The 12,346-nt window shown below is 46.4% G+C and overlaps 1 protein-coding gene across 3 annotated transcripts in view; it reads right to left on the bottom strand.

Annotated features, from left to right (window-relative positions):
* The window catches only part of OSBPL9 (oxysterol binding protein like 9), a 132,293-nt gene that overhangs the window by 58,970 nt on the left and 60,977 nt on the right, over nucleotides 1-12,346 (bottom strand). For 2 of the 3 annotated variants that reach the window (XM_075935962.2, XM_075935964.2), the window contains exon 4: nucleotides 12,228-12,304. In XM_075935962.2, the coding sequence (XP_075792077.1) occupies nucleotides 12,228-12,304 (77 nt within the window). Of the gene's footprint in view, nucleotides 1-9,185; nucleotides 9,353-12,227; nucleotides 12,305-12,346 lie in introns of those variants that run through there. The other variant, XM_075935965.2, reaches the window with a different exon arrangement.

The raw sequence follows: 12,346 nt of genomic DNA, 5'->3' as shown, positions 1-12,346 counted from the left end.
AATTTACTTATTATATTTATTCATAACTGAAGAACAGTAAATGAAGACTACCTTATTTCTGTATATCACATTGCATACATGTCAGGCTACTTTAAGCACAAGATAGTTTTCTTTTGTAATACAAGTGATGCACAACATGGTAACATCCACCGATTACCATTACTCTTCTCTGGTGTATGTAAGATTACTGTATGACCATACTAGCAGATGTAATTATAGTTACTAAAAGATTTATTTTTCATGTAGACATTTCAATTTCATTTGAAACAAAAGTATCAAAGAAACAAGTTTCCCGTTTCAGTGCCAAATATATACCACCAAATACCATTACACTGACTATGCTAGTCAACCAGTACAGCTGTTGGATAAATGTCCTTATAACAGCTGAAGAAGTACTTTTAACAACCAAAAGCTAGCTTGATTCACAGATGAGTAGCCAAAGAATGAAAAAACATGAATACTGAACTAACCTCTCACTATTAGAAATGGTAGCTCCTGAAAAACATTTCAGCCTCAGTAGGACAGCTGGGAAATTTAAGTCCAATTGTTAACTCCTTCTGAACGTGTAGTAATTAGTGTAACTATTACCGTACATAAAAATTCCAATTGCAACAGACACATGTAAATGTATTTATTTTTCCTGACTTCTGCTTTTAATTTGTCCACTATGAAGTTAAATTAACTAAGTTCATATTTAATATTTTTCTTTCTTAAACTGAAATGGGGTTAAAATAACTGTTCCAAACTGAAATACCACATATTTAATGGAAAAAGGAAAGGCAAACAGATTTGTGACATTTAGTACTTCTCTTTTTGTGCACGTGACAGATTTACACACCATGCGTTTCTTCTCTCCCGCCCCTCCAGGTAGAAAATAAGCTTTTTCAGCATATTGAAAGAGTTACAACTAGCAGATTTGATGGTGCAGAGTGTGTTATTTTTCCCAATCGTACCCAATGTAGAAAGTTAAGCCTGTCCCAAAGTTTTATTTATACATCATCATCCTTACAGATCGACAAGAAAACATACCTAACCTGAAGAACTTTACAATGTATACCAAGACAAATGACAAAAAATTAGAAAAACGTGGAGGAATAGGAAGAAAAAAGGACAGACAAATGTTACTACAGTAACATAATATGGAAGTTGTGATTACTAATTAATAGCTCTTATTAAATCCACAACCATAAAAAATACGTCAGACTATGAAATCTGGTCTTGTGTGCTTTTACCCTGTAGTATAGATTGTTCCTGGGGGACGGGGAGCAGTGTGTCTCAAACTGGGGGTCCTGACCCAAAAGGAGATATGGGGGGATACAATGTTATTGTAATGGGGGTTGGGTATTGTCACCCTTATTTCTACACTGCATTCAGGGCTGGATAGCCAGAGTGATGCCAATAAAAAAAAACTTCAAAACCTCATAACACAAAGAAAAGAAATAAGTGAACAATGTCAATCTTGGCGTAAATCAGTAATGGGATTTACTTGTGACACTGATCTGGTATGTTCTACAACTTTAATAAAAAAAATTGCTTCATGGCTAAAGGAAGAAGACACTATCTAGCAGACAGTACTGCCTTACAGTAACTCAAACATTCTGAAATGATAGTTCATGACTATGTATCAAACTTACTTAAGCTACAGAAGATTTCTGGTAAAGACGCTGCACTACTATATACCTTTAACATGACAGCACAGAATACTGTGCAAGAATAGTCTCTATATCACTTACAATTGCTAATTTTACTGCAGTCGCAATTCAAAATATTACAATGTGAATAGCATGGTATTTAGATCATTACCTATGCTGATAGGAAGAGCTGTCCCATTGTCATAGGTAATCCACCTCTCCAACAGGTAGTATCAAGGTCAATGAAAAAATCTGCAGGACATACAGCTGTCTACACCAAGGACTTAGGTTGGTATAGCTAAGTCTCTCAGGCGTGCGGATTTTTCATTACCTTAATTGGAGAAGTAAACTTTCTTGCTAACATCATCTCAAATTTTGCATACCAGAAGACAAAGGAGGGAAAGTATGTGCATCAGCACCACAAACACACTGCTTTTATGAGCAGCTTCATACAATCCTAGGAGGACCAAACCAATCCTAGCTAGGGGGGACCCAAAGCAGTCTGAGAATTCCAACTAAGACACTCCTCTGGCAGCCTCAGGAAGCAGTGTGAAGGACGGTGTGAATGAGCAAGGAGGAGGAGAAGGGTCAGCAGGCGAATGAAGCATTCAATCTCACTGACAGCCAAGACCTTTTTATAACTTTGGAGACAATCCCCTCCCTCCCAGGTCATCTCACTGTCGACTCCTGATGGCGGGGAGGGCACTTCTGGTGAGTTCACATTTTTTAATTGTTACAACTGAGTTAAGGCAATTGAGTGTGATCTGTGGCTGCCATTCTGCCTACACAGCAAGGACTCCCTGGAACAACTTGTTAACATGTCTGACAAAGAAGCGGGAATCCTCCCTACACCTCTCCATAAAGCCGTGCTCACCAACCGGTCAATCGCAAAGCCTCAACCAGTTGATCGCGAGGCGTTCGAGCCCCCCTATTTCCTCCCCACCCCCGAGAAGCCCCACTATCTACCTCCAGCGAAAATGGAGGTAGTGTCGGTTTCCCACGGGGTTGACAGACGTCCTGCAGCTTCGCGCCACTTCCAGGTGTTCCAGAAGTGCGCTGTCTCCTCCCCTCCCTAAGTTCTTTGGCATGCTGGGAACTTGCCAGGAGGGGGAGTCCCCAGAGGAGGCGCACGGGGGCTTCCCTGTGCCGCGGGAGGGGGCGTCAGCCCTGGAGGAGGTGTGCGTGGGGGTTTCCTGCGCCACGCGAGGGGGAATTTGGGCCCGGAGGGGGCCCGCGCGCGTGTGGTGGACAGGGCTTCTCTGCGCCGCAGGAGGGGTGAGTCGGTCCCAGAGAAGGCGCACGCGGGGGCTTCCCTCCTCTGCGGGGCAGGGCGGAGTCCTGGGAAGGGGGGGCTTCCTGCCCCCACTGGCACCCTGTCCCCTGCTGCAGAACCCTATCCCCTCCACCTGGCACCCCCTCTCCTGCTCCCCCCTCGCACCTTGTCCCCTGCTGCAGAACCCTGTCCCCTCCCCTCATCCCCTCTCTCCTGTTCCCGACTGGCACCCTGTCCCCTCTCCCCAGCACTCTGTCCCCTGCTGCAGAACCCTGCTCCCACCCCAGCACCCACTAGCACCTTTCCCCAGTACCATGTCCCCTGCTCCTACCAGCATAGTTGGGGCCACTTTAGTGAGCCTTGGGGTTTTTTGGAGAGGAGGTTGGGTTTTTTTGCATCTCCCTTGTGTGGCCCTAACTGACTTTTCTGTGGGTCAGTGACCCCTGACTCAAAACAGGTTCCCTGCCCTTCTCATAAATAAAGACAATGCAGAAACTTTGTGTGTTTAACACAGTATTTTATTTAAAAATGAAGCCTGGCCAAAAAAACCCCAATTGGGGCCAACCCCCCATCTGACCACAGCATTATAACACTCCTGAACCCCCCAGACTCTATATCTGAGCCTATGATATACTGAAACCCTCTGCCCTGAGCCCCTCACATACCCCAACCCAAATTCCTGCATCCTCACAGCCACAAGCCTGTGGCTTGCTTAGTACTGCAACCTTCCATCTGACCCCAACACTCCCCAGCATGGAGTCCCCTCCCCGAGCCAGCATCCCCTTCACCTCCTCCTCCTGCATCCAGATTTCCTCCCAGAGCTTGCTCCTCTCACCCCTTCCCACACCCAAATCCCTCATTTCCACCCCAGAGCCCACACATCTTGTCTCAACCCAGTGAGGGTATGGCTAGACTGCAGGAGTTTTTCCAGGATTCCAGATATATCCTGGAAAAACTCTTCCGCATCCAGGGATGCATTTGTTCTTATGCTCTTTCAGTAACCCCTATATTCCTCATTCCACGAGGAATAAGGGGGATTCCAAAAGAAGGGTTTTTTCTAAAATTTGGTCCAGTCTAGACAGGCCAAATGTTGGAAAAATCTCTTCCTACATAAGAATTGGGAAAAAAGTGGCAGTGTAGAGTGTATAAGGGCTGTGGATAGCAAGTGATGGAGAGGAGGAGAATAGAGAGGGCGGGGCTTCAAGGAAGGGGTGGGGTCTTGGGGGAAGGGTGGGGCAGTAGATCTTCGCTTATTCTGAGATTTAAAAAGTGATTTTGAGTGTAAAAAGGTTGAAGACCACTGCCATAAAGCTTTCATAAAGGGAATTCTTTCATCCCTCTCACAAGGTTTCTGGGGAGGCTGCCCTATTCCATCCTCCATAGCAGGACCTCTTTCCACAAGCCAGCAGTAAGTGGCCTGGTATCATTGCAGCACAAAACATTGCAGTATAAAAGTCCAGGTTTCTGGCGCATACACTCTCAGTCCACATGTTTCGGAGAAAACTGGTATCTCCAGGGCTGTTGCTACACTTCAAAGGCAAAAGCGATGCAAGGAGCACTGTGCCAGCGGGAGACTGACTGAGTCCCCCGCTGGGTCCTTGCTCTCCCCGGCGTTTCAAAGCGGCAGTGCCACGTTGAACCTGGGGTCAGTCCCCCGCTGACACCAGCTCCACGCAGCACTGCCACTCTGAAGCTTCCCCTCTTCTTCTTTCTGATAGAGGAAGCAAGGGGGGAAGGAGAGCAACTAGTCAACTAGTGTATCAATTATCTGATAAGCTTTTGCTTCTCAGATAGTAGACTAGTCTTTCACATCCGACAGTAAACCTCTGTTTTTTCATTCCCAATGAAACATGGTTTGAGCCCCTGCCCTGCCACTAGTCTCCTACCTGCAGGATCCTGTGGGAATAGAAAATTGTATCCTTCCTGGCAAACAACGGGTGACAAACACATGGTCATCATGTGAGTTCCTGCCCTGCCACCATGGTACCATGGGCCCGCCTCCGCGAATGCAGATACTTGTCTATCTGCAGGAACTACTATTTGCAAGCACTGTCACATATGCATTCGAAGCAGAAGCAAGAGGGTGAGACCTGACCTCCGCCTTAACATGCCTGTCACCAAACCGAGACAAGCTGCTCCCAAGATCTCTGTGACATACCTGCTGCATAATGGGTACTTAAAAACGTAACTGTGGCCCTGTACATAAGACATGACTATTGTCTAGGGACAAGACTTCCTTTATGTTAGAGATTAGATTCTACATTCCAAAATGTACCTCCTGTAAAGCCTGCCCTTCACTTTTCATTACAGCAGGAACAGCAGCACGCCTGCTGCATACTTACCCAGATCTGGCTCCTCCAACTATTAGGCTACCACACATCCATTTTTGGTTCAATGAGCAAATGCAATCTGCACACTTGGACAGGGCACATTTAAGTGAGTGGAGGCAAACACTGCTGCAGGAGATGTGAGTGAAGTATGAGGACAAGAGAGCTTGGAATACGAAGTGAAGACACAGGAGAATACCTTGATGGACGTGACGGAGCTGATGATGCGCATGGTGGACTTAAAGGACAGTCAGATGCACAGGTACCCCCTCCGGCCTATGCTGACCCATGTTCCCTCATCACCAAGTTATACAGTCTCCTTTCCCAGGGGCCTAGAACATGGTGTGTCAAGGGCAACCTCACACTCAACCCCCAAGGATATGCTCTGGAACAAAAGGCTGTCCTTCTCAGACTTGTCTGATTGCTGCACAAGAGGACTCTAATACATCGACTTCCCTACCCTCTCTCCTGAAGATCCCAACCTGAACTCCTTTATTGCCCGTTTCCTGTCCTCCCCCCCCCAAAAAAACCCCAACAATTTATCAACAACAGTAACTTTATTGCTTCTGTTAAAGGGGGCAGAGAGTTTACAGGCAAGCACATTTAATGCAGTGTGCACCTCATTAAGAGCAACACACATGACTGTCATATCACTGTATGGCCATTCACAAAGCTGTTTTTCAAAGCCTCTCTGATTTATAGCAGTGTTTCTCAACCTTTTTTCATTAAGTATCCCTTTAAAAAAAATTATAAGTACATTCAGTATCTACAGTTTTCAGACACCTTTTTTTTCTGCCATTGCAACACATTTGTTTAAACAACTTAATCGTAGCTGCGTGGGCAATGAAATTTTTGGGTGTAAAAAGTATATAAATAATGAAATGCTGTAAAACTTAAAACAAAAATTCACTTTTCTCCAAATGTCAGTTGTGTTGAGACATACCCCCAGACTCCTCTCGAGTACCCCTAACAGTACTCATACCACTGGTTGAGAAACGCTGATTTATAGCGCCCCCTGATGTGCTCTCTTTATTGCTCTGGTGTCTGGCTGCTCATAATTACTGGCTAGGGGCTGTGCCTCAACCTCCCCTACAGCCTGCCATGTATCCTTCCCCTTTACCCTCACAAATACTATGGAGCACACAACAGGCTGCCACTAAAATCGGAATGTTCCTTTCACTGAGATCTAACCACAATCAACTGCAAAACCTTCCCTTTTAAGTGTCCAGAAGCACCTTCTACCACCATTCTGCACTTGCTTAGCCTGTGGCTGAACTGTTTCTTATTGCGGTCCAGGCTACCTGTGTACTACGGATGCCGATGTGTAGACAACTACACAATTAACCAATAAAGCCTCATCTTATTGGTTAATCTTGTTGACTACATGCATTCCTCCCCCCTGCTGCCTCTGCATCCCACAGAGCAGCCTCTGTCCGTGGCAAGCCTGGGCCCACCACAGACAAGGGCTCCTGTCATGGAACAGCCTCTATTCATGGGTAGCTCTGACCCTCCACGGAAAGAGGCTGCTGCCACCCTGCACTGCTGCCTCTGTCTCAGAGGCAGCAACATCGGGCAGCCAGCAACTTTGAACTGGTTTTTAAACTGACTCCCCTCAAGGACCAACTCCTCCCATCTGCCACCCCACCCTGCTTCCTCTGACACAGGGCGGCAGGGGGCTCCCCAGGAGTGATGCCAGAGTGCACTGGCTACTGGGTCCATCTCCGAGGACTATCGAATAGTTGTGTAACCATTAAGACTTCATGAGATTACACACCTATTCAATTATACGACATCTAATATCCTTACTGCGTACAGCTTTATGAGGCATGAACAAAGAGTAGGCTGTGTTGCCAAATATTACTATTGGCATTTCAATGCCTCTGATGGTAATTTTCTGGTCTGAGAAGAAATTTCCAACTTGCAGCGTTCTGAAGAGGCAGGAACTCCTAAAGACGCATGCATCATTCACCATTCCGAACCATCCCATGTTGATGTCAGTGAAATGGCCCTTGAGATGCATTTCAGCACATGCAGCACCATCGTGAAGTATTTCTTGAGGTTTACGTACTCTTTGGCTAGGCTGTCGGGGTGCCAAGTTAGGGATATGCATTCCCATCTATCATCCCACTGCAGTTAAGGAACCCCATCGCAGCAAAGCCCTTCACTATTACCTGCACATTTCCCAAAGCCACTACCCTTCCTAGCAGAAAGATATTGACTGTATTAGCTACTTGGATCACAGCAGCCCCCACTGTAGATTTCCCCATGCCAGATTGGTTCCCAACTGACTGGCAGCTGTCTGGCATTGCAAGATTCCACAGCGCTATTGCCATTTGTTTCTTAGTTGTCAGAGCCGGTCTTATGCTGGTATTGTTGTGCTTCAGGGCAGAGAAAACAATTTGCAAATTTCCATGAAAGTGGCCTTAGGCATGTAAAACTTTTGGCTACTGCTGATTGTCCCCCAGTCACATAACTATACAGTTCCACCAGTCGGCATATGCGCAGATAACCAGGGATGAGTAGTCTATAGACCACTGAACAGGTAAAAAGACAGCATAAACTAAGAAAGAACTGAGCCATGAACAAACTGAATAAACAAATTCTATCCTGATATGTCAGACAAACAGCAATACTTTTAAAAAAATTCTACAGAAGGGAGAGGATAAAACTTGTGTATAATTTTTTCATAAAGTTTTACAGAAAAAATATTCTAAAATTATTCCCATACTTTATCCCCAACACATGGTGTAAAGGAAGATGAAAAAATTGCACTGACAAGACTAACATCAGGCCAGGTCTACGCTAGCACATTAGCTTGGCATAACTACATGAAAAATTCACTCCTCTGAGCAGTGTGGTAATGTCAACAAAGCCCTCATTTAGACGGAGCAATCTGACATGTAGACAAAACCTAGTTATAACCTTTCAGGGCTTGTCTGCACTGTCAAGTTAGCCAGCTAAAGCTTCCTCGCTCAAGGGAGTAAAAAATCACCCCCCTGCACACAGCCAGTTTCAGGAACTTGCCAGCACAGACAAGCTCCCAGTGCTGGGAGCTAAGCCCCTCACCTACACACCTAAGCACTAGAGTGATGCTGCTGTGTCACTGTAGCGTTTTAAGTACCGACAAGCCCTAAAACACACTTCCCCAGGTCTCTCTCATCCTCTCATGCTCGTTTCCTTTTAAAGGTTTGTGCCACTAGTAGACATTCATACCTAGCTTTTAGTGTTAACTTTTCAGAGCTCTATAATAGGTACTGACTTTTTCCACTTTGCACAAAAAGCTCACTTCTGGCATGGCAAACTTGAAGAATCCTGAGTCAAAAATTAAGTAAATGTTTTTCTGCTTTATTAAGACAAGAAATTAAAAGTTGGATTGAGAAAGAGGAAGTGTCTAGTAGACATAAAGGGACACTAGGGCAAAAAATAAGTTTTTAAAACAATGTTTTTATTAAAAAAAAATCTTTCCACATTTAATTGTAATTTCAACTAAAATAATTCTACAGCAAATAATCCCTCATATGCTGTTTAAAAGCCAAACTGAAAGAAATGCAAAATGACAACAGTGCACAGATAGTCCCTAAAGCAAAGGCATTCCTTGAAAACAAACAATCGCTACCACATATATCCTTTACGTTCACAGAACACCCCCTTAAATACCGAAGCGCGGCAAAAGAAACCCGGCAATAACTGGAGCCGCAAATGAAAGTTATTTTCCCAGGAGTTCCTACGAGCGGAGGAAACACTCGGCCCCGGTTTTCTTCCCGTGTCGAGCGGGACCAGCCGCACTCGCGCCTTGTGGTGAGCTCTCGGGCTGGGTCCCTCCTACCGGACAGACTCGCCGCCCGCCAGCTGCGCGGGGGACTGGCGGCGAGAGCTGCGCCACAAGGGGAGCGGGAGCTGGGGACCCCCGCACCTGCAGACCCCGCGGCGGGGGCAAAGCCCCCCCGTACTCACAGCGGCCATTCTCCGCCCGGCGGCTCCGCCTCCCGCTGGGCGCGGGGTGGGGAGCAGCCCCCGGCCGCCGCCACACGCTGCTCGGCGTTGACCTCGGAAGCAAGGCGGCTCCCGATTGGCTGCGGGTCAGACGCCTGCCCCCACCCCGAGCGAGCGGCGGTTGGGGGAGGGGCGGCGGAGTTGGCCGTTCTCCCCCCTCCCCCGACCCCGGCGCGCTCCCGGCGCAGGGCAGAGCCCCTCCCGCCCAGGAGGTGACATCCGGCTCCCCTGAATCCCGCCGGCGACTGCTCCTCACACGGCTGAGCTCAGGCACGTGACTGGGCTCCGCGAGCGCAAACCGGCCCGCGACAGAGCCCGGGCCCGTCGCTCCCCGCGCAGCAGCGGGGTAACAGCGAGAAGCGCCGCCTGCGGGCTGCCCGGGGTCCGGCCTGGCCTCCACCCGCACCGAGCGCACGCGGCCTAGGCCTCCTTTCGCCCTTGCCTGCGGGTGGCGACAGAGGCTCCGCCCCGGCTGTTTCCCGGGCACGTTGCTCTCGCCCCTGCCCTCGCTACGAGGGGAGCTGCGGCAACACAAGTGGGAGGAGAGGGACGAACATCTGCGGTACTTGTAGTTGGCTCAAGCACCAACAGGAACCCCCCTAGCCGCGCTCCTCCCTCACCCCCAGGTCTCAAGAAGGACCACAAAAACCGAACGAGGTGTAACAGGCCAGAGAAGAAACTTTTCAATAAGGGGGTGTCCATAAATGAGGCAAGCGGGAATGGAAGAGACCTTGTGTGCATGGAACACAAACAAGGGTAGGTCGGTCTTGGAAAAAAAAATCCACCCAAACGTGTTAGAGCAATTATGGACAAACAGCCTCTAGCGATATCTCAGGGTTTGCTACAACCTATAGGAGCCTTGTCTGCAGTTAAGACGTAAAGCTTTGTTAGATGTGGTAGTTACCTTGATCCAATTTACATAAACCACCTGAAAGTCTGGACAAATAAGACAAGCTTCTTTAGCAAATGCCTAATTGGTCCAGTCCAGTTGAAGTGCTTGATAAAGTATTGCATGTCTGCCTTTGTCTTGAGGAGCTTTAGGAGATGTTCCTTAGATCAAGCCAGCAAATACAGTCTGACAAACCTTTAAATCCTTATGTAAACAGAGGCTAAAGCAGGGGTGGGCAGGATCTGGCAACAAACAAAAATGACACCCTGCAGAATATTCCCTTCCTGACACCTACAACTAGGTCTCTGAAAACCTGAAACATGAGCTTTTAGCAAGCTAGGACAAACTGAGACCCAGGACTGGGAAGTCTTGCCTGCTACTATCACAAGCACCACACTCATACACTGCATTCAGAAATCTGTCCAACTCTTGAAATTAAATTCTTGGGCCTCACAACTCTTAATTGCGTGCATCTCACCCCTTGGATGGTGAGAAACTCTAAATTTCCAGCTAAAATTTGTTCATGGCCTGTTCTTGTGCACACATTATTCTTCAGCATACACAGCTTTTCGCCCTCCCTGATATTTACCTCTGTAGCTTATTTACAGAGCGTAATGGCCTTATTTTTTGCTATACTAAACTAGCCAAACTTTTATAGGATCTTCTCATTAGATAGATCCTCCATTCCCCGATCATCCTAGTAACACTTCTCTGCACCTATTTCTATTTAAATTCATCTTCCTTGAACATGGGTGATTACAATGGTACACAGTATTTCATGTGTGGTCTCATCAGTGCCTTGTGTAGTAATTTTATATAGTATAGTAATTCTGTATGGTTGTTAGAAATGCCTCATGGGATACATCCTAGGATCCCATTTGTCTTTTTCACAGCCGCATCACATTGGTGGCTCACAGCCATCCTGTGATCAACCCACACTTCCAGCTTTTTCTTCTCTGCTATCACCTTCAACTGATGAGGTCCCAGTTTGTAACAGAAATTATTGTTAATAGAACATAAGTGCATGATTTTGCACTTTATACCACTGAATTTCATCCTACTCCCCACTCTCTTTAGAGCATAAGAACGGCCATACTTGGGGTCAGACCAAAGGTCCATCTAGCCCAGTATCCTATCTTCCAACAATAGCCAATGCCAGATGCCCCAAAGGGAGTGAACAGAACAGGGAATCATCAAATGACCCCTTCCATCACCCATTCCCAGCTTCTGATAAACAGAGGCTCAGGAACACCATTCCTACCTAGCCTAGCTAATATGTATTGATGGACCTAACCTCCATAAATTTATCTAGTTCTTTTTTGAACCCTGTTCAAGTCCTGGTCTTCACAACATCCTCTGGCAAGGAGTTCCACAGGTTGACTGAGCAGTGCATGAAGAAAACCTTCCTTTCGTTTGTTTTAAACCAGTCACCTATTCATTTCATTTGGTGACCCCTAGTTCTTATGTTATAGGAACAAGTAAATAACTTCTCATTCACTTTCTCATACCTGTCATGATTACATATACCTCTATCAGATCCCCCCTTACTCTCCTCTCCAGAGCACTCTTACTCTGGGAACCATGGGGGGAGGGTGTTTCAGCCTGTAGTCCACATTTACAAAAAGCACACCCCCCCCCCATGGAAATTCCTGCCAACAGGCCTATGATACAACACTCCCAAGTAGTCTGCCAACAAAATAAGGGGGCTAAAGTTGGTAATGAGAAAGGGAAAAAAAATCTCTTGACAAACTGAATATATTGTTCAGGTTGCACTACCTTGCCACTTACCTTTCTCATCTTTTTAAGACTATAAACACTTGCAGTTAGAGACTGTATTTCTATTTGCATGGCACCTTCCCTCTCTCACATCTCAATCACTGTTGTCTTAATATCTTCTCCCCTGAGATTAAGGCTTTTTAGCAAGTCCTTAGGCTCAATACCTAACAACACTGAGAGCTCCCAGCATTGTAATCTGGTTCACACTAGTGCTTTACAATTCACACTGGCACTGTTGCACAATGTTTTACAAGGTATAGTGGAATATCAGAAGTTGTGTCAGTCAATTTAGTTATTCTGAAAACAACTGCAGGATCAAGAGTAACAGTTAATTTTACCTGAAGCTGAAGAGTATGACGGACAATTGTTTCCTCTAAAGCATGAATCCACTTCTCTCTTTCATCAGCATCTCGAGCTGCAAAAAATATTAAAGATCTTAAAAAAAAAAGACATATAG

The sequence above is a fragment of the Pelodiscus sinensis genome, chromosome 9 (assembly GCF_052426305.1).
Source record: "Pelodiscus sinensis isolate ZL-2025 chromosome 9, ASM5242630v1, whole genome shotgun sequence".
Classification (NCBI taxonomy): Eukaryota; Metazoa; Chordata; order Testudines; family Trionychidae; genus Pelodiscus; species Pelodiscus sinensis.
Note: the sequence above shows the minus strand (reverse complement) of the source record. Positions and strands in the feature narration are given on the sequence as shown.